Source organism: Enhydra lutris, unplaced genomic scaffold, assembly GCF_002288905.1.
Source record: "Enhydra lutris kenyoni isolate GAN:26980312 unplaced genomic scaffold, ASM228890v2 scaffoldscaffold10, whole genome shotgun sequence".
Classification (NCBI taxonomy): Eukaryota; Metazoa; Chordata; class Mammalia; order Carnivora; family Mustelidae; genus Enhydra; species Enhydra lutris.
Window position 1 is genome coordinate 10,327,291 of NW_019154094.1, and position 25,490 is coordinate 10,352,780.

Below are 25,490 nucleotides of genomic sequence, written 5' to 3' on the forward strand. Positions count from 1 at the left end.
GCTCCTTTGGTCCTCTCCAGTCGGGCTCCAAGGAAACCCTCATGGCCACATGGTCAAGACCTCGGGGGCCTCCAGGTCCCTAACCCCAGGGCCACCAGCTGATTTCAGTGTCCCCACCCTTCCCTCCTGGCTCCCAGGACTCCTCATTCAGCCAGGGTCTCTCCCATTCCCCTGGCCACACCTCCTCTCCTGGACTACCCACATGGGATGGCCGGTGTCCACCTGTCTATACTCCGTCTCCCCAGGGGCCTCACCACGACCGGGGCCAAGAAAGCCCTTCTTACTCAGGACACGTGACTTTACAGAGCACTCTCTGCCCCCTCACTTAGCTCCAGCCCTGCCTGGACATCCTCACCACCCTGTCCCAGAGGCATCGCAACCTGGACACGTACAGAAGATTCACTCTCTCTTCTGTGACTGTCCCACCTGAAATGCACTTCATCCAGGATCCCAGACCACTCCTGCCTCGTGGCCACCGCATCTCCATAATCCCCATTCCAGCACCACACTGGTTCCCTCACTGCATTCATCACCCGCTTGTCTTCCTGAGCGATGGTCAATTTCATGAAATTAGGGACAGAGCCTCCCTCTGAACGGTTGCAGCATCGGGCCCATGCCAGGCACAGGGTAGGGATGTGACTAGGGCAGGTGTGCCCACGGTGGCTCTACTTCCTCTCCCAGGATGTCGTTGCTCCGCGGTGTAACGCACAGATCCTTGAGTTCTCCAGCTCCCGATGGCAGGCCTGAAGGGACCCCATTGCTCTCCGGCAGCCGGAGAGCTCCCGCAGCTCTGGCCTCCACTGGAGGCATCTCCAGAATTCCAAGACTGTCTCCGGAATGCTGAGCCTGTCTGGAGAATGCCAAGGCCAGGGCACAGGTGGAGAGGCCTCGGAGTGGCTGGGTGGAGCAAGGACAACTGCTGGCATTCTGGCTGGAGCCTGCACACCATGGCCAGCTGTCGCTTCTGTGAGCACCACTGCTGACACCACCATGTCCTTGCTGCCACCCTCTCCAAGGCCAGCGCCACTGCTCTGACCCCCACTAAGTTGAGAGCCACCAAGCCTTACATTTCCATTCCATCAGGAAGGGACAGTGGGCTGCTGGAGCCTCCAAGGTTCAAGGGAACTGGAAATTACGCCGGTGTGGACCTGGTGTATCAGACAGAGCCCCAGGCTGGGACCCACAGGTCTTTGTTGGTCACCAGACTCACTGATGACTTTGACAGGTCCCTGCACCTCTCTGGGCCCCTCACTTGGCAAATGGGTGAATGGAGGAAGAGCAGATGGTGTGCCCCTCAGTCCCGGGCAGTCAGTGCCACTAGTGTGAAATGCAAGTGCCACAGCCCACTGAGCCCCCATAGCACCCCGCTTCTCTGCAACCGGAGCTGAGAAGGAGCTGGGCTGCCATGCCAAGTGGCCTCCAGGGCCTAGCAGGGTGCTCTGCTCTCTCCAAGCACAGGACCTCTCAGCTGCCAACTGGCGACCAAAGCCATAGCCCCCAGGAGCCTGTTCACTGTGGATTCCTGGGCCACCACCAAGTCCAAATGCTGAAACTCTGGAGATGAGGCCTGGGAATCAGCAGTCCTAGAAAGGAGCCACTGAGCCATGGAACACGGTCATCTCCAACCCGACCTAAGCCCGCTGGTAGAAGATGGTGTGGGGGACAGGTGGAGTGCAAGCCGGAAATGGACGTCAGAGCACCCACAGCCCCCTGGGCTAGGAAAGTCAGACAGCAGGTATCCAGGGAACAGAGCTTTAATCGCATTCCCTACGACAGGGCTGGGGGAGGCAGTCACGGAGGGCCCACCCCCTCCTTGGGAGGGTCGACAACACACCCAAGCTCACATCCTGGGGACCCCAGCCCCTTGCCCCCACCCCAGGGCCTGGCTGGAGTTGGAAGGTGGCACCGGCAGCTCCGGGCGAGGGCTGGTGTCTACTCCACCCCTTTCATGAACTCCAGGAACTCTGTGAAGAGAGGAGCAGGCCCAGGTCAGAGAAGGGGTCTGGCCAGGTGTGGGTAGCAGGGGCCCGGCACAGCAGCGCCCCCTCACCGTCATAATCAATGCGGCCATCATTGTTCTTGTCACCGTCCTTCATGAGCTCCTCGATGTCATCTTCCGTGATGGTTTCACCCGTAGCCTGAAGCATCACCTTCAGCTCGTCCAGGTCTATGTAGCCATCAGCATTTCTGGGTGGTGGGGGGGCAGGTGGAAAGGGGCGGGAGGGAGGGAGGAAGCGGACCTCAGAGCTCCTGGTGCAGGCTAGAGGAAGGGAAGAGGCAGCCCCAACCATGACCCCAGGAGGCAAGGCGGGGCTGCTGGGAAGAGGGACATCCCATTCTCCCACTGCCCAGAATGGGAGACTGAGGCCTTGAGGTCACAAGACTGTCCCCTTTCCCTGCCTCGGCTAGGGTCAGGGTCAGAGGTCCAGGGACATGCACTCACTTGTCAAACATGCGGAAGAGGTCTGACAGCTCCTCCTCAGACTTTCCCTTGCTGTCGTCCTTCATGCACCGGACCATCATGACTAGGAACTCATCGAAGTCCACTGTGCCGCTGCCTGCGAGGGGCGTGGCATGGCCGTCAGTGAGGGATGGCTAGAATGCTCTCAAAGCTGACCCCTGGTGTTGTCCCTGCCCGCACCCTTATAGCAACCCTATGAGATGAGTGTGGTTGTCATGCCCATTTCACAGATGACATGACTGAGGCTCAGAGAGGCTAACGAGTTCCTTCAAGGGCACCGAGTAATGAATGGCAGAGCCAGGACTCGGGTCCCAAGCAAACTAAGGCTGAGGCGGGTCTGGGGCTGCGGGGGTGGTGGGGGGGCGGGTAGGAGGGCTCACCGTCCTCATCCACCTCGTCAATCATCTCCTGCAGCTCCTCAGGTGTGGGGTTCTGGCCCAGCATCCTCATCACCTTGCCCAGCTCCTTGGTGCTAATGCAGCCATCTTCGGCACCCAGCACGAAGATGTCAAAGGCTGCCTTGAATTCTGTGTCCGAAGGCAGGGGGAGAGGGAGGGGAGATGGTTGGGGGAGTTACAGGGTGTCCAGGGCTCAGAAGCCTGGACCCCAGAAGGCCAGACCTCTGGGGCTACCTGCCAATTGCCCTCCAAGACCTCTGAGGTCATAGTAAGAGGGACCCCAGCCTCTGGGGTCCTTATGCTCTCCCAGCCTGGCACCACTGTACCCCACATGTATTGGAGCACTCACCATTTTTCTGCTCTTCTGTCAGCTGTTCTACCTAGAGAGGAAAGGAGGTCTCAGGACTCAGATTCAGGACTTAGCTGCTGTTAAGGAAATCAACCCATTCCACAGATGGGGAAACTGAAGGCAGGAAGAGGCAGGGCATTCCCAGGTCACAGTCTTCACTCCTCCCTCCCTACCCGCCAAAGCCCTGAGGTGACCCAGCTGGCCTCACTGAGGCCAGGCTTAGGGCCAGGGTGACAGGTGGGTGCCCCCTCCAGGGCCAAGGTGACCCTGAGTAACAATAGTCAGTGACCACTCAAGTGCCCTTTTGGCCCCGCTGCTGAAATCCAAGCTGGGTGGCCTGAGGGACAGCTGTCCCTCAGGTTGGGACAATAAAACCAGTGTGAGGATAGGCAAAGCCATCCACTGTAACCTGACCGGGATGGCCACTGGGCTATTTTTAACGGGGAACAAAGTTAAACCTGGTGATTGTTCTGGGGACTCTGGCATGCAGGGGGTGGGGCAGCGTTATCTGGCCCCCTGGCCTGCTGGTGCCTCAGGAGCCAAAATTAGTCCCCAGCCCCACCAGGCCTTGTATGGGCACAGGGTAGAGGGCTTCCCTCCCCCAGCTGCATGGACTCCTGCAGGATAGGCAGGGACAGCCCCAGAGCCAGCTGTAGCTCTTCCTGCCTGGGAGTGGAGCTGCACTCCCAGGGCTGAGGGAGGGGTTCCCTTGGGGATAGCTGTCTGGGCCGAATGTCCTTGGCTCTGGGGCAGGGGCAGGTCAGCAACACCCCCGACTCCTGGGAGGGACTAGTATCTGAAGCCCCTCAGTGACCCTAGGATGCTGCAGGGACTTGGGTGACTACTCTCCAGCACTCTCCCCTGGCTAAACCACTGAGCCCCAAGCCTGCTACGCCTGATGGCGGCTACAGCCCCGGTTCTCTATTCCTTTTCCGCTGACTCTCCCCCATGCCCAGGGCTTCCCTGCCTACCTCAAACTTCTAAGCCCCTTCTCCAGTTCGGGATTCTGGCTCTCCAGCCCCCTCCTCAAGCTCCTGTCCCACCCTCCACAGCATCTGCAGCCTTCCGAAGAACTGGAGGTAGGTGGGGATTATAAGTGTGAGAAGCAGAGTGTGAGGGGCAGGACTGGCGAGGGGGGACAGGGAGACAGCAGCAGATTAAGAGGGGCAGCTGGGAGGAACAAAGAGATGGAAAGAGTGTGAGAAAGGCAAAGATCCAGAGACCATAGACACGAGTGAAGGGAGGTGTGACTAGAAGACAGTGACACAGACTACAGACACTTGGAGACAGGAGCAGACATGATGCTAAAAGCAGGGACTTCCTCCACCCACCTAAAAGCTCCTCTCCAGACCCTGAACCCCTGACTCCTTCCACACCCTGGAACTGGAATGCCCGATCCACCATCCCCTTGAAGGCCTGGGCTGAAAGTTGCACGGGCCCTCTCCTGGGTCCCCCACCACCTTCGTGGGATGACCTCGCCCCCCAACGTGAGTTGAGTGAGCCCCCAGTGGGCCCACCCACCCCAGCCCTGCCCAGCCCAGTCCCTCACCGCAGCCTTGTAGATGTCATCCATGCTGGCGGCTCACAGGGCAGGCTGCTGGGGTTGCCAGCCAGTCCTGGGCTTAAATAGCCCTGCCCCACCGCATTCCGGGCCAGCCCAGCCCACCGCTGCGTGCAGTATCCTCCACCCCCTCCCCCAGCCCTGGTGATCTCAGGCTGGCCTGAGTCCCTGTGTCCTCTGCCCAGTGCAGGGAGCAGATGAAGGGCTGCAAGGACCACATCTTTTCCCCTCTGTCCTCCATGGCTCCCAGGGGACTCTCTGGAAAGGTTTCTTGAATGAATGAAAACTAGAGCCAAGGAAAGGACAGGTGCTGCAAAGTAGTGGGCCCCAGTCCAGGCCCTTAGACACACAGCAGCTCAGCTCCAATCAAGGAAGTGGGCAATATTATTTTCAATTTTCAGATGGGGAAACTGAGGCTCCTAGAGGGCTAGTGACTTGCTCAGGGTATGGCTGACTTGGCAGCCCCCGCCTTAAGCTAAACCTGTTGGGGAGGGGGGTAATGCTGGCCAGCAGTATGCAAGGAGAGGACCTGCCAGGAGAAGCCTCAAATGCCAAGCTCAGAGTATGTTGCTCTGTAACCATTGGAGAAAGAAGTCATTGACCCACCTTAGCACAGAGCTATCTGTAACCCTTCAGCCAGGGGTGTTAGAGCATCTATGCCCAAGACCTCTCATCTCCCCAGGGAGAGTACTAGCTCTGAGTTTGGGTAAGTTGCATTTAGTCAATGAACACACTTACAGATGCCCCATCTGTGCTAGGCTCTTCCCCTCCAGCTCTGTTACTATCTCCCTCTTCCGGGTTCCGGTCTTTCCCTGGCTTAGGGCTCCATCTCTGTGTCTGCTCTTCCCTATTCCAGCACTGTGGCTTCTGGGCCCAGGGCCAGCCTGTCCCCACCACCACCTGAGCTCCGGCAGGACAGCATCTGGGGGTCTTGCACTCAACGACCAGCACATACCGCTTCCTTCTACCCAAAGGCAGAGCCCCCTCTCGGAACCACACCAGCTCCCCGCCCTGAGCGCTGCGCCTTGCACGGATTAACCCCACATAATAGAGGAGGTCTCCAAGTCTCGGAGTGGTTAGGAACTGGAGCAGAGTTACTCTGTCCAGCTTGAGCTCTTAAGCACAGCTCATTTCATCTCGTTCAATCCTCTCGTGCCCTACAGGGAGAAAGCCGGAGAGCCAGGCCGGCGCGATTACTGCCCCTTTTCTGGAGGGGAAACATAGGCCGGATGGAGCAGTGACTTGCTTCGGGTAGCCCGGAAGGTGCGAGGTCTTCCGTCCTCCCTTCCCGGGCATCGAGTAACAATGCCCAGAGCTTCCCCGGCCCGGTGCCTCAGTTTCTCCGGGGCTGCGGAGAACGCCACAAGCTTCGCTCACAAATTACACAAGCACACAGGCCTCAGCGACCTGCGCACGCGCGCTGTCGGCGGCTGCTGCCAATTACGCTCGAGGGGCGGGGCGAGGGCGAGAGAGGCGGCGGGGCCAAGATGGCTGCGCGGCGCGCGGAGGGGGCGGGGGGGGCGGGGGGGGCAGGGGGCGGTGGGACGCTGACCCCGCCCCCTACTGCTGCCAGTCTGCGCCCGGCGGTGGCGGCTGCAGCAGCGGAGCCCGAAACATGGCGGCGGTGGCGCGCAGCTTCGGGTCGGAGCAAGAGGCCGAGCCGGTCAAGGAGGCGCGCGTTGTGGGCTCTGAGCTCGTGGACACGTATACGGTGTGCAGGGGGCGCGGGCCCCGGCGCCAGAACTGGGGGTGGCTGGAACCCTGAGTCCCAAGTCGGGGGGTACTGGGGGGATCCGGGCCCCGCCATCGCGGAGGAGGGGGTAGCGGGGGCCTCGATTTCGAGGAGAGTAATCTGGGGAACGGGTATGGGTTTCGCAGGTCCAGGAACAGGGGTCGGGGGTAGGTCCCAGGGAGGGAGCTTGGGGAAGGGGTACGCTTTCAGAAATGAAGGCTAGCGTTGGGGAAGATCAGGGGATAAAGGGGGTCTGCAGAAGACGGGAGTCTAGATGAGGCGGAGGCCCTTCTAGATTCTCTAGGCCTGGAGGGGCGCCGGCCCGGGAGTACGTGACAGGGGGTCCGGGAGGGGGAGGGGTCTCTGATGGATGGTCGGGGAAAGGTTCGAGCTCCTGCAGGCCGTGAAGAAGACGGAGCGGGGCCTTGATCTGGGGGATGGAGGCTGGGGTCGCAGTTGAGATTTGATTTAAAAATGAGGGGCGATCTGGAGCCCCAAGGCTTTGGGAGTCAGGCAGAGACCAGAATGGGGGAGGAATGGAGCAGTGACATGGGGGAACTGAGGTAGTCGCTCTGGGCTGAAAGTGTAAGACCCAGGAACCTCAGGGGTCTTCATGGCTTTGCGCGGAGGGAGCCTGTTGGGGCAACAAGCCGCCCACACACTTCAAGGCTGTGGGGGAGGTGGAGAACAGAAAAGGGGGGTGGAGTTCCAGACTGATGGAGTTGGGAGGCTTTTCTGGATCTGGATGGAGTTGGTCGCCAGGCTTTTGGGTCTGGCAGGGACTAGCCTTGGGGTGGGGGCGTATTAAGCATCTCCCAGCCTCCTGTTCTTTGTTCCCTGAGGGTGGGGAGTGGGGGGGTGTGCTTTGGCCCTGCCTTCACCCCACCCCTTTGGCCCTCATCCTAACCCTCCTCCTGAGGGTCATTTCTCTGGCTCTTTTTCCTTTCCTGGGCGGCAGGAGGGGGAGGGAAGCTGCCAGGCTGGGAAGGGGCTGGGGGCGGATCCTGGAGCAACAGGCCGGCGCTGGAGAAATGGCTGCGCTTTCTTGGAGGTTTCAGCTGATTTGATGATTTCTCCTCCCCCTTCCCTGCATGCTGCGGAGAGGGGCGGGACACTGGGACGGGGTGGGGGTGGGGGCGCTTACCAGGTGAACCTTGAGGTTTCTGAGCTGATGGCTGTCAGGCCATCGCCCAAGAGCAGCATTCAGTGAGGACGTCATCTCTAAAAAGCTCTCCCTAGGGGCACCTGGGTGGCTCAGTGGGTTAAAGCCTCTGCCTTCGACTCAGGTCATGGTCCCGGGGTCCTGGGATCGAGCCCCGCATCTCATCCGGCTCTCTGCTCAGCAGGGAGCCTGCTTCCCTTCCTCTCTCTCTGCCTGCCTCTCTGCCTACCTGTGATCTCTGTCTGTCAAATAAATAAAATATTAAAAAAAAAAAAAAAGCTCTCCCTATTTCGGAGAGCTGAGCCCCGCCTGCATGGGTATGGGGGACATGGTGATCCAGGCTGACCTGACAGTTTGTCTCCAAGTGTGCTGATTATTATTATATTATTAAGACACCTTTTGTTGAACTCTTGCTGTATGTCAGACCTTGTACAAGGCGTTTTGCTTGAATTACTTTATTCAGTTACGAGTTCTATCAGATTTTTAAAATGTAGAAACTGAGGCTCAGAGAGAATTTAGGCTCCCAGTCACTTACATAAGCCAGCCAAGAAATGGCAGAATCAAATTTTAAACTCCGGTCTTCCTTGACTCCAAGGCCCATTCCCTTAACCCCGCTAAGCGTTCTGCTGGTCTTGATGGTTCATCACTGCCCTTCCCCCCACCCTCTCGTCAGCTTCTTAGCGCTCTGATGCCTGGCTCAGCAGCAGAAATCCTAGCCAGGAACCAGCTGAAAGCGTTGCGAAGGGACTTGCTTCTAGGATATAGTCAGGGCACCTAGAGAGATAATAACAGCAGAAAAGCTAGTCCTGCCAGACCCCACCCTGTTCTGCCGCTCTTGGAGTGGGTGGCCTGGCCTGTAGCTCAGGGGGAGGCTGGAAGTAAAAAACTAAAGAGATAGCTTGATAAGATGGTCACCTTTTTTGTTCCTCACTGTTGAATAGACCCCCGGATTGCTCCCAGCTGCCTGCCAGCTGGTGCTAGGATCATGGCGGAAGCTGTGAGGTCCTACTGTTGAGCAAGGGTCAGCTGCAGAGGCTAGCTGGCGAGGGCAGCCTGACTTTGGCCTGGGGGTTCCGGGTGGTCTGCCGCAATTGCCGAGGGGAGGACGGGGGCTTTCCTTGTGTCTGGCTGGGCGAGGACTTGTCGGTTTCCCCTTGTAGGTTTATATCATCCAGGTCACTGACGGCAGCCACGAATGGACAGTCAAGCACCGCTACAGCGATTTCTATGATCTACACGAAAAGGTAACTCTTGAGAACTGGGAGTCTGTGTCTCAGGCCTTGGGGGGCTTTTAGGCCACATTTCCATTTTGGCACACGTTAAATTGAGGGCCGAACCGGCTCCATGTCTGTAAGGGTCAGTTTCCCAGGGCAGGAGCGGATTTAAACTTGCTCCACCTGACTACAGCTACTTCAAAGCCCCTACTTTAATATCTGGCCGTGATTCCATTTCTTTCCTTGGTTTTGGAGAGAACCACCTTTCTCTGGGTTGTTTGCAGCATGAGTGCTTTAAAAACAGGTCACTGCCCTGATGGGCGTTCATTCTGGTTTGGAAAAGATGGGGGTTTTGAGGAGCCTTGAGTTTTCTGTCTCTGCAGGCTCCAGGTAGAGCTCCTCATCTGCATTTGTCCTGGTATGTCTAATACTAATTGAATCTGATGAGGCCAAATTCCAGATGTCCAGGTTGAATCACTGATTCTGATACCACGGCCAGAAGGGGCTGTGGGAGTTGTGTCGAGCACCTGTCCTCAGGCAGCTTGTCTCGGATCCTGCACTGTCGCACACCCTCTGGGGCTGTGGTTGACCATGCTTCTCTTTTCTTACAGCTGGTTGCAGAAAAGAAAATTGATAAAAATCTGCTTCCGCCTAAAAAGATCATTGGGAAAAACTCGAGAAGCTTGGTGGAAAAGAGGGAGAAGGATCTGGAGGTCTACCTGCAGACACTCCTGGCCACCTTCCCTGGCGTGGCCCCCAGTGTGCTGGCCCACTTCTTACATTTTCATCTCTACGTAAGTTCCTCTCTGGGTCTCTCCTGCTAGCCCACAACCACCAGGCTCGAGGCAGCAAACCAGCGTGAGCCTCAGCTTTCAGGGGAGGCGGGCTGGAGTTGGACCCCGAGGTTAGAAGATGGGGAACATCACTCTGGTGGCATGTGGGCAGAAACACTTTTATTGACAGATTTGCTTTGTATTAGACCATGGCCACAGAGAGGTTTTCCTTTACCACATGGTAGCCTGTGGGTATTTAAGCTAGTTTACCAAATGGACGGGGGTAGAGTAGAAACAGCTGTCAGAGCTGGTGTAGAGGAGGACAGTTTCATTGTTGGTTCACAGCGGGACCAAGGAATGAGCCTGTGTTGGCAAAATATGGCCATTGGAGGTCATCTTCAGGGTCCGAGCTGCTGAGGGCGGGTAGACTCCACTGGGAGTGTGTTCCGGAGCGGCTCCAGATGGCTGGACAACTTTCATGGGCTGCTGGTAGCAGGATGAGTTGTCACACTTCATGGAGGGAAGTTCGGCCGTGTGAAACCCAAACGTTGAAAACAGCTAACAGTTCCACTTCTGAGAATTTATTCTGGAGGGAAAGCAATCAGGCAAGTGTGAATAGGACATAGGTATGTTCCAGGATAGGAGTGGAATACTGCAGACAATCAGAAGTCCAATAGGAGAGGCACCCGGGTGGTGCATTTGGTTGGGCGACCCACTCTTAGTTTCAGCTCAGGTTAGTGAGCTTGTGGGATCGAGCCCCTCATTGGGCTCTGCACTCAGTGGGGAGTCTGCTTGGGATTCTCCCTCCTTCTCCCCCTTTGCTCCTCCCACCTCTCAGGCCCGTGCTTTCTCTCTCTCTCTCTCTCTCTTTCTTTCATATAAAAAATGTTTTTAAAAAAAGTCCAGTAGGAGGCGTTTTTCAAAAAAATCAAGGGGTACCACCCTGTAACCAGATATTCTGCTAGAAAATGATGGTGCAGGGCCTCCTGGGTGGCTCAGTGGGTTAAAGCCTCTGCCTTCGGTTCAGGTCATGGTCCCAGGGTCCTGGGATTGAGCCCCACATCAGGCTCTCTACTCAGCAGAGAGCCTGCTCCTCCCCCCCCCCCCCGCCTGCCTCCCTACTGTGGTGTCGTTCAAAAAAAAAAAAAAAAATTTTAAAAAAAAAAAAAAAGAAAGAAAATGATGGTGCAGCTGTGGATTTGTTGACACAGGAAAATAAGTATGTTACTACAGGAAATAGGGTGCCATAAAATGGATATGTAGGATACAGTCCTCTTTATTTGAAAAGAAATTAACATGAGTATATTTGCCTAGGAAAATTCTGAAAGATCATACATCACAGGACTAGGAGTAGTTAATCTCTGGGTGATAGATTTTTGGATAATTGACATGTTTTCTTTTTATGTGGTGAAGATACGAAGGAATCCACTCCATTTTTCAGGCTCACCTTTCAGGAAGGGACCTGTGGGTTGTGGTCTTAAAGGCTCAGATGCGTTTACAACACAACTTCCTTGAAATGCTTTAAGAGAAGACAGATGAACCTTTTTTGGAGTGCTAGACAGAGCCAGGAAATTTGGTGACGATGCTAGTGTTGGGTCACTAAGCTTGGAGGGGCTGTGGAAAATGGGTGGCATTTACAGATGGGCTGTATCTATATGTGTTTTGGATTTTATTCAGCGCGTACCAACAACTGTGTCGATGGCAGTTTCCTGTTGTAGACTTTTTTTTTTTCACATTTACTTTCCTTATGTGAGGAAAAATTTCCATTCCTTACAAGAGCATTTCAGATGCTTTACCGGTTAGTATTTTAGGAAATGCTGTTCTTTACGGAAGCTTTGGTTAGCCATTTAAGGATAAAACTTGATAAGCAGCCCTTTGAAAGTGCACTTCGTGGCTAAAGACCTGGGTCTTTTAGGAGCGTGTTTGCCCTGCCCCCAGCACGGAAAGGCCTGGACTGCTCATTGGAGAGCCGTTTGCCTGAGGTGGGCCTGCACCGGCCGGCCCACATCTCTGAGGTTCTGTGTGGAGGCATATTTTACTGCTTGGAACGGTTTGGACATACTGAAATTACTATTATCAGAAGGGCCCCTGGGTTATATAAATCCAAGGATTTTTGAGAACTACCTGACCCATCATGAAATTAAATCACAGTTTCTCAGCTGCAGCACAATTGACTGTTAGGGGTGGATAATTGTCGCGAGGACTGTCCCATGCGTTGTTGAGCAGTATCTCTGGCCTCTAGGTGCTGATAGCCACCCCAGGTTGTGACAGCCAGAATGGCCACACACATTGCCAAGTGTCCCCCCCGAGGGGCAAAATCTCACCTGAGAACCACTAGACCTTCAAATGAGTTTGAACCAATGGGGCCTGAAAGATTCGTCAGCCTTTTCTGTAGGCTGGGGGTTCTTAGGGAGTATTTCTGCCAGGCTTTGTCCCATCGGTGTCCTCTCTCAAATTATTCTCAACATGTTCCACTTCTTATGGGGCTGACAGGGTGGACGCAGGGAACCCTAGTTATCAGGAGTGTGGGTTTTTTCTTTATTAAAATATAGTTTACATATCATAAAATTCACTTTTTTAAAGTAGGTTGCCTTTTTTTCTTTAAAATATTTTACTTATTTGTCAGAGAGAGAGAGAGAGAGAGAGAAAGAGCACAAGCAGGGGGAACAGCAGCAGGAGAGGGAGAAGCAGGCTCTCTGATGAACAGAGAGCCCAACCTGGAGCTCAGTCCCAGGACTCCAGGATCATGACCTGAGCCAAAGGCAGATGCTTAACTGACTAAGCCACCCAGGAGTCCCAGAATTCACTCTTATACAATATCCAATTCCTGGGGCACCCGGGTTGTTCAGTTGGTTAAGCAACTCTTGATTTCATGATCTTAGGGTCCTGAGATCCAACTCAGTAGGGACTCTGGTTCTCTCTCTCTGCCTCTCCCGCTGCCCCTCCCCCCGTTTGCACGTACACTCTCTCTCTCGCAAATAAATAGATCTCAAAAAAAGCCCCCAAAACCCCAAAACATTTAAAGTACACAATTCCCTGCTTTTAGTATATTCACAGAGTTGTGCAGCTATTACGACTAATTCCAGAACATTCATCACTCTGAAGAGGAACCTTGTACCCATCAGCAATCACTAATGTACATTCTGTCCCCACAGATTTGCCTGTTCTGGACATTTCATAAAAATGGAAACATACAAATGTGGCCTTTGTGATGGGCTGCTTTCACTTAGCATGATGCTTTCAAGGTCCATTTGTACTGTACTTTGGTCCTTTTTGCCTGAGTCATATTCCGCCAATTACGACATTATCCATCAGTTGATGGATGTTTGGGTGGTTTCCACTTTTTGGCTAGTACAGATAATGCTGCTGTGGACATTCTTACGTAAGGTTTTGTGTGGACATAGGTTTTCCTTTCTGTTGGGTATGCCTAAGGAGGGGCATTGCTGGGTCATATGGTAACTTTAGCTTTTTGAAGAACTGCCAAATTTTTTTCCATAGTAGCAGCACCGTTTTACATTCCCATCAGCAGTGCGCAGGTTTTCTTCTCCCCACATCCTTGTCAGACTTGTTACTGCCCACTTTTTGGATAATCATCCTGGTGGGCATGAAGTGGTATCGCGTGATACCCATTTCCCTAAGGAGACTGAGCCTCTTCTCATATGCTTATCTGTCATTTGCATATCTTCATCAGATACAGGTACTCAGATGTCCTCGGCACTTTAAAAAAATTAGGTTACTTGTGTTTTTGTGGTTGAGTTACAGTTTTTTTTTAAATTTTTTTATTATTTTATTTTATTTTTTTAAAGATTTTATTCATTTAACAGAGAGGGAGAGATAGTGAGAGATGGAACACAAGCAAGGGGAGTGAGAGAGAGAGAGAAGTAGGCTTCCTGCCGAGCAGGGAGCCCGATGTGGGGCTCAGTCCCAGCAACCCAGGGTCATGACCCAGCCAAAGGCAGATGCCTAACGACTGAGCCACCCAAGTGCCCCAAGTTACAGTTTTTGTTTTGTTTTGTTTTGTTTTAATATATATTTTATTTATTTATTTGACAGAGATCACAAGTAGGCAGAGAGGCAGGCAGAGAGAGAGAGGGAAGCAGGCTCCCTACTGAGCAGAGAGCCTGATGCAGGGGCTCAATCCCAGGACCCTGGGATCATGACCTGAGCTGAAGACAGAGGCATAACCCACTGAGCCACCCAGGCACTCTAGTTGTTTGTTTTTTTTGTTTGTTTTTTTTTTTTTTTTTTTTTAATATATTCTGGATATTAGGCTCTTACCAGAAATGTGATATGCAAATGCTTTCTTCCATTGTGTGAATTATCTTTTCAGTTTCTTGATAGTGTCCTTTGAAATTCAAAAGTTTGAGATTTTGATGAACTTGGGTTCATCCATTTTTTTTTTCCTTTGGTCACTTGTGTTTTGGATGTTCTTAGAAACCACTGCCTAGTCCAAGGTTACAGAAATCTACAACCTGGTTTTCTTCTAGTTTTATAGCTTTAGCGCTTATATTTAGGTCTTTCATCCATGTTGAATTCGTTTTTATTTATGGTGTGAGGTAAGGGGGTTCCAACTTCATTTTTTTGCAGTGTGGGTTTTGATGGCAAGGAAAGAAAGCAGCCCTTCTCTCCGTGGCCAGCTCTGAGATGGGGCATGTAGGGGCCAGGACAGCCCTGTGTTGCTGTGAGAGGGCACACCTCGGCACTGGGGCTGTTGCCAGGCTCTTTGTCTCTAGACAGCTGTGACTCAGCACTGCTGGAGGTCTCTGTGACAGATCTCATCCCAGCACCCCATGAGCAGAGGTTTTCAAATTCAAAGAAATGGATCCCACAAAGGATTTCTAGCATACCATTTTGAGGCAGGATGTCAACCAGTGGCTCAGGAGGCAGGCTGTTTCCTAACCCTTTAAGCCTTTTTTTTTTTTTTTTTTTAAGAGAGTGCACAAGGGGCAGAGGGAGGGGGAGAGAGCGAATCTTAAGCAGGCTCCACGCTCTGCACCGAGCTTGATGTGGCCTCAGTCTCCTGACCCCACAACCATAATGTGAGCGGAAATCAAGAGCTGGCTGCTTAACCGATTGAGTCACCTGGGTGCCCCAAACTGTTACTGTCTTAACCTCAGCCTTACCATCCACCTGTGTCCTTTGTCTGAGCCGCAAAGTACTGAGGCTGTAAGTGCTGACAGATTTGCCTGCAGCTTATGGCCTTGGAGCTCTCCGGTGAACTTGAGGCTTGAATCTCTCAATAGGGAATTTTTATTTTTACTTAAAGCCATATTGCACATAACATACCTGAGCCCTCCTAGAATGACTCACCACAGTCAGGAAATAAGAGTTACATGGGGTCCTGCCCTGCCTCTGCCCCTTTGCCTGTGTGTGTGAATCACACAGTGACGTGTGATTGAGTCCCTCGTCTGTGCCCCATTAACCAGGGCACTGTGTGGGAGTGTGCGCCAGGCAGGAGCGTTGGGCTGGCCTGGGGTCATTCCTGGGCACAGGCACAGGCGCGGCAGGGTGTACTTGTCACAGGCTCTGTGTGTGTGGACGCACACGGAGTGGTAGCCGCCGAGCTACACCCTGACCAGTTTGGGGCACGTGTGTGCCGCTCACACTGCCGTCCAAGAGTGCACCGCGGCTTGGGATCCTGGCAGGCGGCTGGCTGACGGGGCCATAGGATATTTGCGGATGGGTAGTACTGGTTTTTTAAGTAGCCTAATTAATTAATTCTAAAGATTTTATTTATTTGACAGAGACACAGTGAGAGATGGAACACAAGCAGGGGGAGTAGGAGAGGGAGAAGCAGGGCCCCCACTGAGCAGGGAGTGTGGGGTGTGGGGCCCGATCCCAGAACCCTGAGATCATGACTTGAGCCAAAGTCTGACACTTAACAACTGAGTCACCCAGGTGCCCCATTGATTTGATTATAATTGATTTTTTTTTTTGAGGTATAAAGAATGTCTTTTTTAAAAAACACAGTTCAGACATTTGTGGCACCCCGAAGCATTTTAGGTCCCTTCCGCCTAGGTTGGGTGAGGTGTGTGGGAGTCACCTGTCCCCACGGGTGACTTCCTAGCAGAATCTGCAGTGACTTAGCCCGGGGCGGGGATAGTGGGGAGTACCGACTCTGCACACCTTTGCTCTGCATGTCAGGCTGGCTTAACCAGAGTTCTGAGGAGGCCAACGAAGTGCTTCTCATAGAAGGCTTGTGCTCTAGACTCAGGGGCCGCCGCATCCCTGTGTTCTCTCTGATGCAGTCTCCACAGGTGGAGACGAGCCTGGCGAACAAAGTAGGTAGTGTTGCAAAAGTAGACAGTGTTACAGCAGCGTATACTTCCTGTGCCCTGAGGAGTGGAGAGGAATTGTCACATAGTTTGCTTTTTAAAATGGCTCAGAAGTTAAAACAAAACAAAAAAAAAAAAACCCTGCCCTCTGCTTAGCATGATCCCTCGGCCCTCGCTATCTTGCAGGTTCCGTGCTCTCCAGAAATACCGGCCTTGTCCCCTTAGGGGATATTGAGCTCAGCTGCCCAAAGAAGTGTAACACTGTTAGGTGCAGATGGAGGGCAGGGAGCCCCTTCTGGAGGGAGACCTTCTGGGAGCCCTAGTGTCACTAGCATGGGCCCGAGAATTGCTGCTCAAGAGCCTGCCTCTTTCAGGGCTGACCTGGTGATGCTCACGGCAGCGGGCTGAGAAGTGCTGGTTTAGACCCCAGCCACGGTGCTTGAAACTGTTGGTAGAGAAACGAGCGTTTGGATCATTCCTGGCTCTTACTAATCTTCAGTTCTTCACTGCACTCAGGGAAACTGTCATTGAGTTTCAGTTGTTGAGCGAGACTGAAGTTGAACTTCAGCCTGAACAGGGAGCTTCTCTCCTCCCTGGCTGGAGCCCTGATGGCCCCTTTGCGTCTGACCTTGGATCTTGCCAGACCCTGTGCTCGTTAACGCTGGGGCCATGTTTGCTTATTTTTCCCTCCACTGGGCTTTTTGTCCACTGGTGATGTCAAAGCGGGGTTCTTCTCATACTATATGTAAACTGAATTTTGAGCAGTTTAGAGAAATAACCACATTTTTTTTTTAAAGATTTTATTTATTTATTCGACAGACAGAGATCACAGGTAGGCAGAGAGGCAGGCAGAGAGAGAGGAGGAAGCAGGCTCCCGGCAGAGCAGAGAGCCCGATGTGGGGCTCGATCCCAGGACCCTGGGATCATGACCTGAGCCGAAGGCAGAGGCCTCAACCCACTGAGCCACCCAGGTGCCCCAAATAACCACATTTTTAAAAGCTAGCCTAAAGTATTAAAAGAAAAAATTTAGGGATGCCTGGGTGGCTCAGTGGGTTTAAGCCTCTGTCTTCGGCTCAGGTCATGATCTCAGGGTCCTGGGATCGAGCCCCGCATCCGGCTCTCTGCTCAGCGGGGAGCCTGCTTCCTCTTCTCTCTCTGCCTGCCTCTCTGCCTACTTGTGATCTCTGTCTGTCAAATAAATAAATAAAATCTTAAAAAAAAGAAAAAGAAAAAAATTAGAGGAATATTTTTATAATCTTGGGATGGGGGAAGAGCCCTAAAGTCACCAAGGAAAAGAATCACAGATTAAACAACTTTTATACAGATGAAGCCTTTCTGTGTGTCAGGAAAACCGCCACAAACAAAGGTAAAAAGACTGCAGGACGGGGAGAAGGTATTTGCGGCATATAAACAACCTTCGGCATATCCATCATGTATGAAAGATAAAAGGGAGACAAACAAACCACAAAGGAAAACAGGAAAAGGACACCCTGTCTCCCACAGCCTGGTGCCTGTTGAGTCCTGTCAACATGTGACTCGCACATCCTCGTGGCAGAGATGTTCCCATGAGTCATGAAGGCAACGCGCGGCCTCCATCTGGGCCTGTTTACCAAGAGTCCTGTTGGCTGCCACCGGGCCATGCATGAAAATTCTTACCTGCCTGACATGGGGCTGGGGGCTCTGGGGTCCTGCCCTCCCCAGGATCACACACAGAAGTGCGAAGGCAGTGGCTCATGTACAGAGGGAACCTACAAGGCCAAGTGGCTTTGCGGCTCTCTGGCCTTGTAACATTGGCGAGTACAGCAGCTCCCCACCTCAGTCTGCTCGTCTGGGAAACGGGGTTCAAAATACCATCTTCTCACATGGGGCGTCGGGGCCACGGAGCGTGCCCAGTGCGGTTCAGGTCCCAGGACGCCAGCTGTTAATACGGCCTTTCCTGCCTCTTGCTTAGGGCCCTGGGGCCGAGTGGTTTGTTGTTGTAGGGCTTGAAGGATGAGCACAGGAAGAGAGCCTGCGCTCACTCTTTCTTCAGGCCCCTTTGGAACATGAAAGAAAGTAGAAAGAGTCACTCTCAGAAGAAACAGGACTTTTCTCTGTCACGCTCTCTCCCAGGGTGTTCTGGGGCCGGTCTTGGGAGCTGCCCGCTTCCCGGCTGACGGTCGGGACAGCCAGGCTTTGCCGGCCTCCCAGGCCTCCCGTGTTGGCCAGTACCTGTGTGTGCTTTCGCCGCCGTGATAGTCTGTTTCCCTTCTTCTTTTGAAGCGACATTCCACGTGTCCACAGGACTGGAAATACTGTTTCCCTTCCTAGGCACTTTGATTTATAGTTTACTCTCTCTTTTGTTGTGTGTTGTAAGCTCTGTTTTATTAGCTTTCTGGAGAGGTGGCATTGCAGCAACAGAAGAGAGTAGCTGGCAGGGACCGTGTGAGTCCCAGCTACTAGGGACAGGGTCTCTTTCTAACTGTGGGTTGTTTCTCTGCAGGAGATAAATGGCATCACCGCGGCACTGGCTGAGGAGCTCTTTGAAAAAGGTATGTGGCCAGGAGTCCCCAAAACAGTGGGTGCCACTGGTCCAGCCCTGTCAGGCAGCCAGGGACCCGGGGTGACCCAGAACTGCCGACAAGTTCTCACCAGGGCCCACCTCCCCGGGGTTGCTCAAATCCCCAGGCCTGGTCCACAGCGGAGCCTGCCTGCCCACCTGCCCACCAGCCCCACAGGCAGCCAGGCCTAAGAAACTGTGGTCTTTTACCTTAGGACTCTCGAGTCAGGGGCTAACCCCAGGCTCAGGATGTAGTCCAAAGCCCTGTGGGGGAGTTCTGGAAGGTGGGTGAGCTGATGCCCTCTTGTACCTGCTCTGTCTTTACCTGAGAGAGTTGAGACATCAAACAGAAGCCAGCCCTAGGTCATGGCCATGCTGCAGAGAGCCTCGTGACAGTAGCTAACAGTGCTTTCTGCCATTCAGCCTCATGTCAGGCATCTCACTGCCCGCCTTCCAGGTGGTGCAGAGAAGGGCACTGAGGACAAAAGAGTACATGGCTGGGAGGGGCAGAGCGAGCACTGGTTGTGAATACTGCCTGCCTGGAGGTTTTACACTGGGCTGGCCCCTCAGGCCTCAGCTGACCTCGGGCTGTGTGCATGTTAGAGGGGGTGGGGTGGGTCTGCTGCCCCTGGGCCGCCTCACATCAGCTTCATCCCAGCGCGCAGATCCTGACATGGCCTCAGCTCAGGGAGGCTCCCCAGTCACATGTTCTCAGGGCCCTTCCCTCCTTTGTGATCTAGGTTTGCTCTGTGCCCAGTGTGCACTCAGGACCATGGCTTCGTCCTGAGGGTGCTTGCCTAGTGCTTGCTGACTGTGGGTCAGGTGGGCTGATGCCCTGGCTACACACTGGGGTTGGGGCCGGTTGCTCACCCTGGGGGGCATGGCTGTTGCAGGAGAACAGCTCCTGGGGGCTGGTGAGGTCTTTGCCATCGGGCCCCTGCAGCTCTATGCGGTCACCGAGCAGCTGCAGCAGGGAAAGCCCACCTGTGCCAGTGGGGACGCCAAGACTGACCTCGGGCACATCCTGGACTTCACCTGTCGCCTTAAGTACCTGAAGGTAAAGCTGTGGCAGCTTGGTCACGGATTACCACTTGGTTGTGGGCATGGAGCCCCAGTGGGGCTGTGGAGCTCATTGGGGGGTGTGTGTGTGTGTGTGTGTGTTGTGTGTGTGTTGTGTGTAAAGGTGTGAATGGGTGTGTGTGTGTGTGTGTGTGTGTGTGTGTGGTGTGTGTGTGTTGTGTGTGTGTTGTGTGTAAAGGTGGCTGAATGGGCCCTGGGATGGGGAAGGCCACCTTTGGTGTTCTTGGCACTGCACTTCTGGATGTGAGCACCAGGGGGCAGTCGTTACCCAGTACTCGCTTTAAACTTTGGCTTCTGCCAGCTTTGTTGACCTGGTAAGTAGTGAGCGGAGGTATGTGCCTCCTGCGCCCCATGTAGCTGGCAGAGCCGAGAGTCAGGTTGCACAGCTGCTGCAGCAGCGTCCTTGATTCAAGCCCCGTGTCTGGCCGCAGGTTTCTGGCACAGAAGGACCGTTTGGGACCAGCAACATTCAGGAGCAACTCCTGCCTTTTGATCTGTCAATATTCAAGTCTCTTCACCAGGTGGAGGTAAGGCCCAGGGCTCCTGGAGTCCAGGTGGGGCAGAGCCCACTCGGGGATGGTGTTGCCTCTGAATATCTGCGGCCAGAGAGTGTCTGGGTTTACCCGTTAGGCGCCGTTGCTTTTGCATTTGTCGGTGTGTGATAGACCCCAGCTAGGTAAGTCAGGCCCACCTGAAGGTCTGGAGAGAGGGGGCCTCTCCTGCTCTGGGCTGGTCTGTATGTCTGCTCCGGGCACAGGCAGCACGTGGACAGCATGGAGCACCAGCTCTTGGCTCTTTCTTCTCATTGCTCAAGTTGAAGGGCTGGGAGGGCATCCTGAGGGTCAGGCAGAGCCAGTTTCCAGTCTGTGTTTCCCAGGACACAACTGCAGAGGGCTTTGAGGGCTCTCTGCCCTTCAGTGTGCCCACATCTAACAGAAAATACTTTGTATTACTTCCTACCCTATTCTTGGGTTCAAGGTGTCAGTTTCGTTAACATTTTTTAAAAGCAAGGGGACTCGGTAACGGGTACTTTTAAAAAATGCTTTAAAGCATCTGTTTCTAGAGCATGGCTTCTTTGTTCAGCCCTGTGTCCTGATGGACACTTCCTGCTGGAAGCTTCCCAACTGCCCTATGAAGTGGGTATTTTTATTCCCATTTTGCAGTTGAGAATACTGAGGGTTAGGGAGGTAAAAAGTTTGGCCAGGACCACACCGTCAATGAGGGGAAGCTGGGATCCGAATTCAGTCAAGTCTAACTCCAGAGCCTCTGCCGCCCGTGGGACTGTTCTGCCTGCACCATTCTGGGCTAGGCCCAGAGACTTTGAGGACCACATCCCTAGACGGGATCCTAGGGTGTGTGCCTCCACCAGAGCTGGCTGAGGAAGGTTTGGGAAGTTAAAGGAGTGTCCAACCCAGCCTCGGCTCGCAGGCTGAGGAAGCCCCACGGTTGGGGTCTGCCGGTGGGTGGCGTTCATGGGCGTGCGGGGGCATGTAGCCCTGCCTCCTTGCTGCAGGATAGCCAGGGTCGGTGAAGCAGGGCTGGGTGAGCAAGAGGGTCTTTTGTGTCCTCACTGTGTGCCCAAGGCCTTTTGCTCTCAAGTTCTGCTTTTCAGAGCCCGCTTTTCCTGTTCACCTGCCAAGCTTCGGTCAGCCCTTATAGCCTTTTCTGAGACGCAGCTGTTCTTTGTTCCAGATAAGTCACTGTGGTGCCAGGTGCATCCGGGGACTCGTGGCATTGAAGCCCACCTTAGCCACAATGAGCGTCCGCTTCTCCGCCACCTCTATGAAGGTAAGTGCCACCTGTTTCCTGCCCCAGGCACTGAGGGGCAGTGCCCTGTGCTGCGCGCCAAGGGTGGGTGCGAGCGTCCCTGCTGTCTGCCGGACCCCGGAGGTCGGACCTTCCTCTGGGCAGCCCCACACTCGTGCAGATCCTCCCAGTGCTGGACCGTCCCTGGGACGTGTCGGTCTCTGTCTTCGTCAGAAACCCATACTATTGAACAAGATAGTTGAAGGCACTGGGTCTCCCCACCCCCACCCCCCAAAACGTCCCTGGTTTTAGAGGGGAACAAGTTGCTAAGCGGTGGCAAGTGGCAGAATGTTCATTAGACTGACGTAAGTGTTTCTTTGAGCTTATGAAGTCCTGGCTCAGCACTTGTTTGTGTCTTGCTCTGAGTGCACTTGAAGTAGACAGGCCGGGTTGTAGGAATGCCGTGCCCTGTCGTTTCTGTGTGAGCAACAGAAATACTTGAATTGAGAAAGTAAGGCGTTTCTTCTCTATGTACTTTTTTATGGATTCCATCTTAGCAATGCTCAAATCCTTCCATTGGGATAGAACAAACAGGGTAGCTACTTTAATGACTTGTGGTGTCTGATGCACATACGGGTTTGGTGGGGTCATGAGGCTGCTGGCTGAGCTAGGAGGCTTATATAAAGAGCGACGGCATTGGGCAACCCGGCCCTTCTCTGAGAGGCTCCCTGCGGCCTCGCTCAAAGAGCCCAAGTTAGTCCATTGAGGGAGGAGAGGTCTTCCGGGCATCAACTGCAGGACAAAGAGGCCCGCCTTCCTGTGCTTTGATGGCGTCCCTGTTTCTACCCTGTGTAGTAATGGACGGTAATGGACAGTAATGGCCTACTGTCCTCGGTAGGGACCATGGCGCCAGCTCGGAAAGCCTAGTTGCCTGGAAACGCTGTGATTGCTGGTCTTGAGCTCCTGAGGTTGAAGCCAGAAACGGGATCACCATGGAGAACAAGGCTCTTCTGCGTTTGAAAAGCATTTGCTAATGAGGCAGGGTCAGAACACATTCCAAGTAGCGATTAGGCTGCCAGGCGCTTCAGGTATTTCACAATCTGGTAAAGCCATATGAGCTGAAGCCCATTTTAATGCAAGTTCACTTCCACATGCTAAATATGCTGAAGCCCTTCCTGAAATTTTGCAATGATTGTGTTGCGTGAGGGCCAAGTGTGGTGCTCAACAGATGTTCTTACACAGGAAGTCCTTGTTCCCGAAGCCTCGGAATTTGACGAGTGGGAGCCAGAAGGCACAGCCCTGGAAGGCCCTGTGACTGCCGTCATCCCCACGTGGCAGGCCTTGACCACTCTAGACCTGAGCCACAACAGCATCTCAGAGATCGACGAGTCTGTGGTATGCTCTCAGCCGTAGGCACCAGGGGCTTCTCTGGCCTCGTCACAGCCGGAGGTCGAGTATGCAACTTGGCCTTTTCCAGAAGGACCACGGATAACCTGTGCCCCGTGCTCTGTGCACTGCCTGGAGTTTTTAAGTTAATTTCTGAGTGGATTCATTGAAATAGATGAGGTAGTGGTTAGGGCCCAATGACGTCTATTGATCAAATGTACATTTGATAGAGAAACATAGTAAGTGAGGATATTCCCAGGGAGTGGAGTGGGAAATTCACTTCATGGATTCCAGATGTGCCCCCATAGGAGTGACATCCTGATAGCATTTGGTATATGTGCTGCCGAAGCGAGCACTCCTGATAGCATTTGGGCAAGAGGAGAATGATTCCTGTATTTGTGCTCTTTGGTGGGGTTGGGTAGGGTTGGAGAAGAGGGATGAACTTTCTTCCCCGTCCAGGACCTTGCCACCGTCCTTTTCACAAGCCAGGGGTTCTTAGGAACAGTGGCCCATGTTCAGCACTGGGGGCCCTGTTTGCCCCTGGGACAGGCAGAGATGTCCAGCTGGGGCGTCTGTGGTCAGGAGGCAGTGTCTCACGTTGTCCCATGTACCAGGTACAGGGGCCACCAAAGTCCCCCTTCCTAGGGTAATCTCAGGCATCTCTCTTCTTTCTATTCTTTGTCAAGAAACTGATCCCAAAGATTGAGTTCCTGGACCTGAGTCACAATGGAGTGCTGGTTGTGGACAACCTGCAGGTAATTCGTGTCTTTAAAGACCACCCTCCATGGGCTGCTTGAGGTCCCGTTCTCCTGAGCGTTCAGGAGGCTGATGCTGCCTTGGGAGCTTGGCCGTCCCCTGGAGTTTTCTCTCATAGGCCCCTGAAAGGTGTCTGGGTGCACAGGAGGTCTGTAAAGTCAGGGTCTGCTGGTGTTCCCATGGACTGGGTGATCGTTGCCCTAGGTTCAAAGAGTGGGGGGAAAGACGTGAGAATAGAAATTGAGTGTGATGACCATACGCCTCCATCACGATGACGGACAGCCTGATTTTCACAGCTCGCCCCACTCCTGTGGGCTGTGATGCTTCTGGGGGGCCATGGTGTGTGCCAGGGAGCAGGGGGTGGCATTTGCCAGTAGCTGTCTGGGGCAAGTGGGTGTTGGAGGTGGGGAGGCCCCCTGCACCATCCGGGGCTGCCCACCTGCTGCGGAGCCTTGGCCTGAACCAACTATACCCTGTTCTCGATGCTGCTGCAGCACCTCTACAACCTCGTGCACCTGGACCTGTCCTACAACAAGCTCTCCTCCTTGGAAGGGGTGCACACCAAACTGGGGAACATCAAGACCCTCAACCTGGCGGGCAACCTCCTGGAGAGCCTGAGTGGCCTGCACAAGCTCTATTCCCTGGTCAGCCTGGACCTCCGTGACAATAGGATCGAGCAGGTGAGCCTCAGCCCGGAAGGCTCCTGGGGTCCCAGGGTGGCTCTGCCTCAGAGCTTCTCCCCCTGAAGAGGAATCGTAAAGCTGGCCTGCGTCAAAGAGAGGCCATCGGTCGTGTTGGCCTGTCGCCGCAGCATTCGAAGAAGGGGTGAGGGAAGGGGACTCGTCTCTTGCAGCTGGAGGAGGTCAGGAGCATCGGCAGCCTCCCGTGTCTGGAGCACGTGGCCCTGCTCAGCAACCCCCTGAGCATCCTCCCTGACTACCGGACCAAGGTGCTGGCCCAGTTCGGAGAGCGGGCCTCCGAGGTAAGCTGCTGGGGCGCGTCTGCTCTGTTGGAGAGACGGTCTGGTTGGAGTCTGGCTTTGCCCCGGCGGTGCCAGAGGGGATGGCCGCTGTTCTGTTCACCTCCCTGCTTCAGAAGGACCGCTGGCCCCAAGGGTCCTTTTGGTTCTGGGAAGTCTACACACGCACGCACGCACGCACGCACGCACCCGCCCGCCCACACACACCTGCCACTAGGAAGAGGCTTCCCTGCTCCTATGGGGGCACCAGCCACCCTGGTTCCTGCTGGCCTCTGTCCTGTCATCTGTGTCAGAGCCTCAGGCCTGGATGGCTCCCCACCAACCAGCAGGTACAGACCCAGGGTGGAGGGACTGTCTTTAGCTTGTTAGAGTCACGCTTTGTTTTGTAGACTGCAGACCGTGAAGGGTTTGCCCCCCCTTTGCCAGAGTGGTCCGGCCCAGGGTCTGCTGCCTGCTGCATGTGGGCTGGCCCCCCCGCCGCCATGCCAGTGTCCCAGGTCCTCAGCCAGACTCACCCGCCTTCCACTCTCGAGCAGGCCTATCCCCTGCCCCCCCACATCCCAGGCCAGAAGATACCTGGGCGTCTGTCTGCACCCTTCTCCTGCCATCCTTCTCATCTCTTTTCAGCCCTGAGCACCCCTTTCTTCACACTATCACCAAGACCGTGTTCACAAGATGCCCTCTTCTCCTGCCCTCCCCTCAGGCACCGCCCCCAGCCCCGTGGCTGCATGGTCTGGTGTCTGCTCTTCCACAGGCCGGCGACCACAGTGCCGTCCCTCACTGCTTACTAGTCACGGCCCCTCCTATATCTGCCTGTTCCTATTCCCCGTGCCTCTGCCCTCCCATTTCCCCAGGCCTCCCCTCGCTCTTATTGATCTGAATTTCGTCCTAACTGGGGGCTTGGTTCAGGTAACTACCTTCTCCACCTCCCAGCCACCTGCAAGGCTGTCCCATTGCCTCCTCTTCTCAGAGAGGGACTCCTGAAATGGCCCGGGCAGTGTGGGAGCTCCCAGGTCACCTCCACGGGGGGTGGAGAGCTCACTTGCCAGGGGGCAGAGCCTCCCTTGGTCTCCTGTGTC

At 54.3% G+C, this 25,490-nt stretch overlaps 2 protein-coding genes across 3 annotated transcripts in view; one reads left to right on the plus strand and one right to left on the minus strand.

Annotated features, from left to right (window-relative positions):
- Positions 1–1,738: 1,738 nt before the first annotated feature.
- Positions 1,739–4,811, minus strand: LOC111143872 (troponin C1, slow skeletal and cardiac type). The gene is made up of 6 exons (XM_022497876.1): positions 4,758–4,811; positions 3,209–3,239; positions 2,842–2,988; positions 2,444–2,558; positions 2,051–2,187; positions 1,739–1,964 (listed from the first exon to the last, which is right to left on the minus strand). The coding sequence occupies exons 1-6, from the start codon at positions 4,779–4,781 to the stop codon at positions 1,933–1,935; spliced, it is 486 nt and encodes a 161-aa protein (XP_022353584.1). The 5' UTR covers positions 4,782–4,811; the 3' UTR covers positions 1,739–1,932.
- A 1,546-nt stretch (positions 4,812–6,357) lies between these two features.
- The window catches only part of LOC111143808 (nischarin), a 32,897-nt gene continuing 13,764 nt past the window's right edge, over positions 6,358–25,490 (plus strand). For both annotated transcript variants that reach the window (XM_022497705.1, XM_022497706.1), the window contains exons 1-11: positions 6,358–6,480; positions 8,824–8,907; positions 9,489–9,671; positions 18,408–18,456; positions 19,358–19,521; positions 19,976–20,071; positions 21,237–21,332; positions 22,533–22,685; positions 23,363–23,431; positions 23,927–24,112; positions 24,286–24,414. In XM_022497705.1, coding sequence (XP_022353413.1) covers positions 6,385–6,480; positions 8,824–8,907; positions 9,489–9,671; positions 18,408–18,456; positions 19,358–19,521; positions 19,976–20,071; positions 21,237–21,332; positions 22,533–22,685; positions 23,363–23,431; positions 23,927–24,112; positions 24,286–24,414 — 1,305 coding nt within the window. In that variant the 5' untranslated portion in view covers positions 6,358–6,384. The remainder of the gene's footprint in view (positions 6,481–8,823; positions 8,908–9,488; positions 9,672–18,407; positions 18,457–19,357; positions 19,522–19,975; positions 20,072–21,236; positions 21,333–22,532; positions 22,686–23,362; positions 23,432–23,926; positions 24,113–24,285; positions 24,415–25,490) is intronic.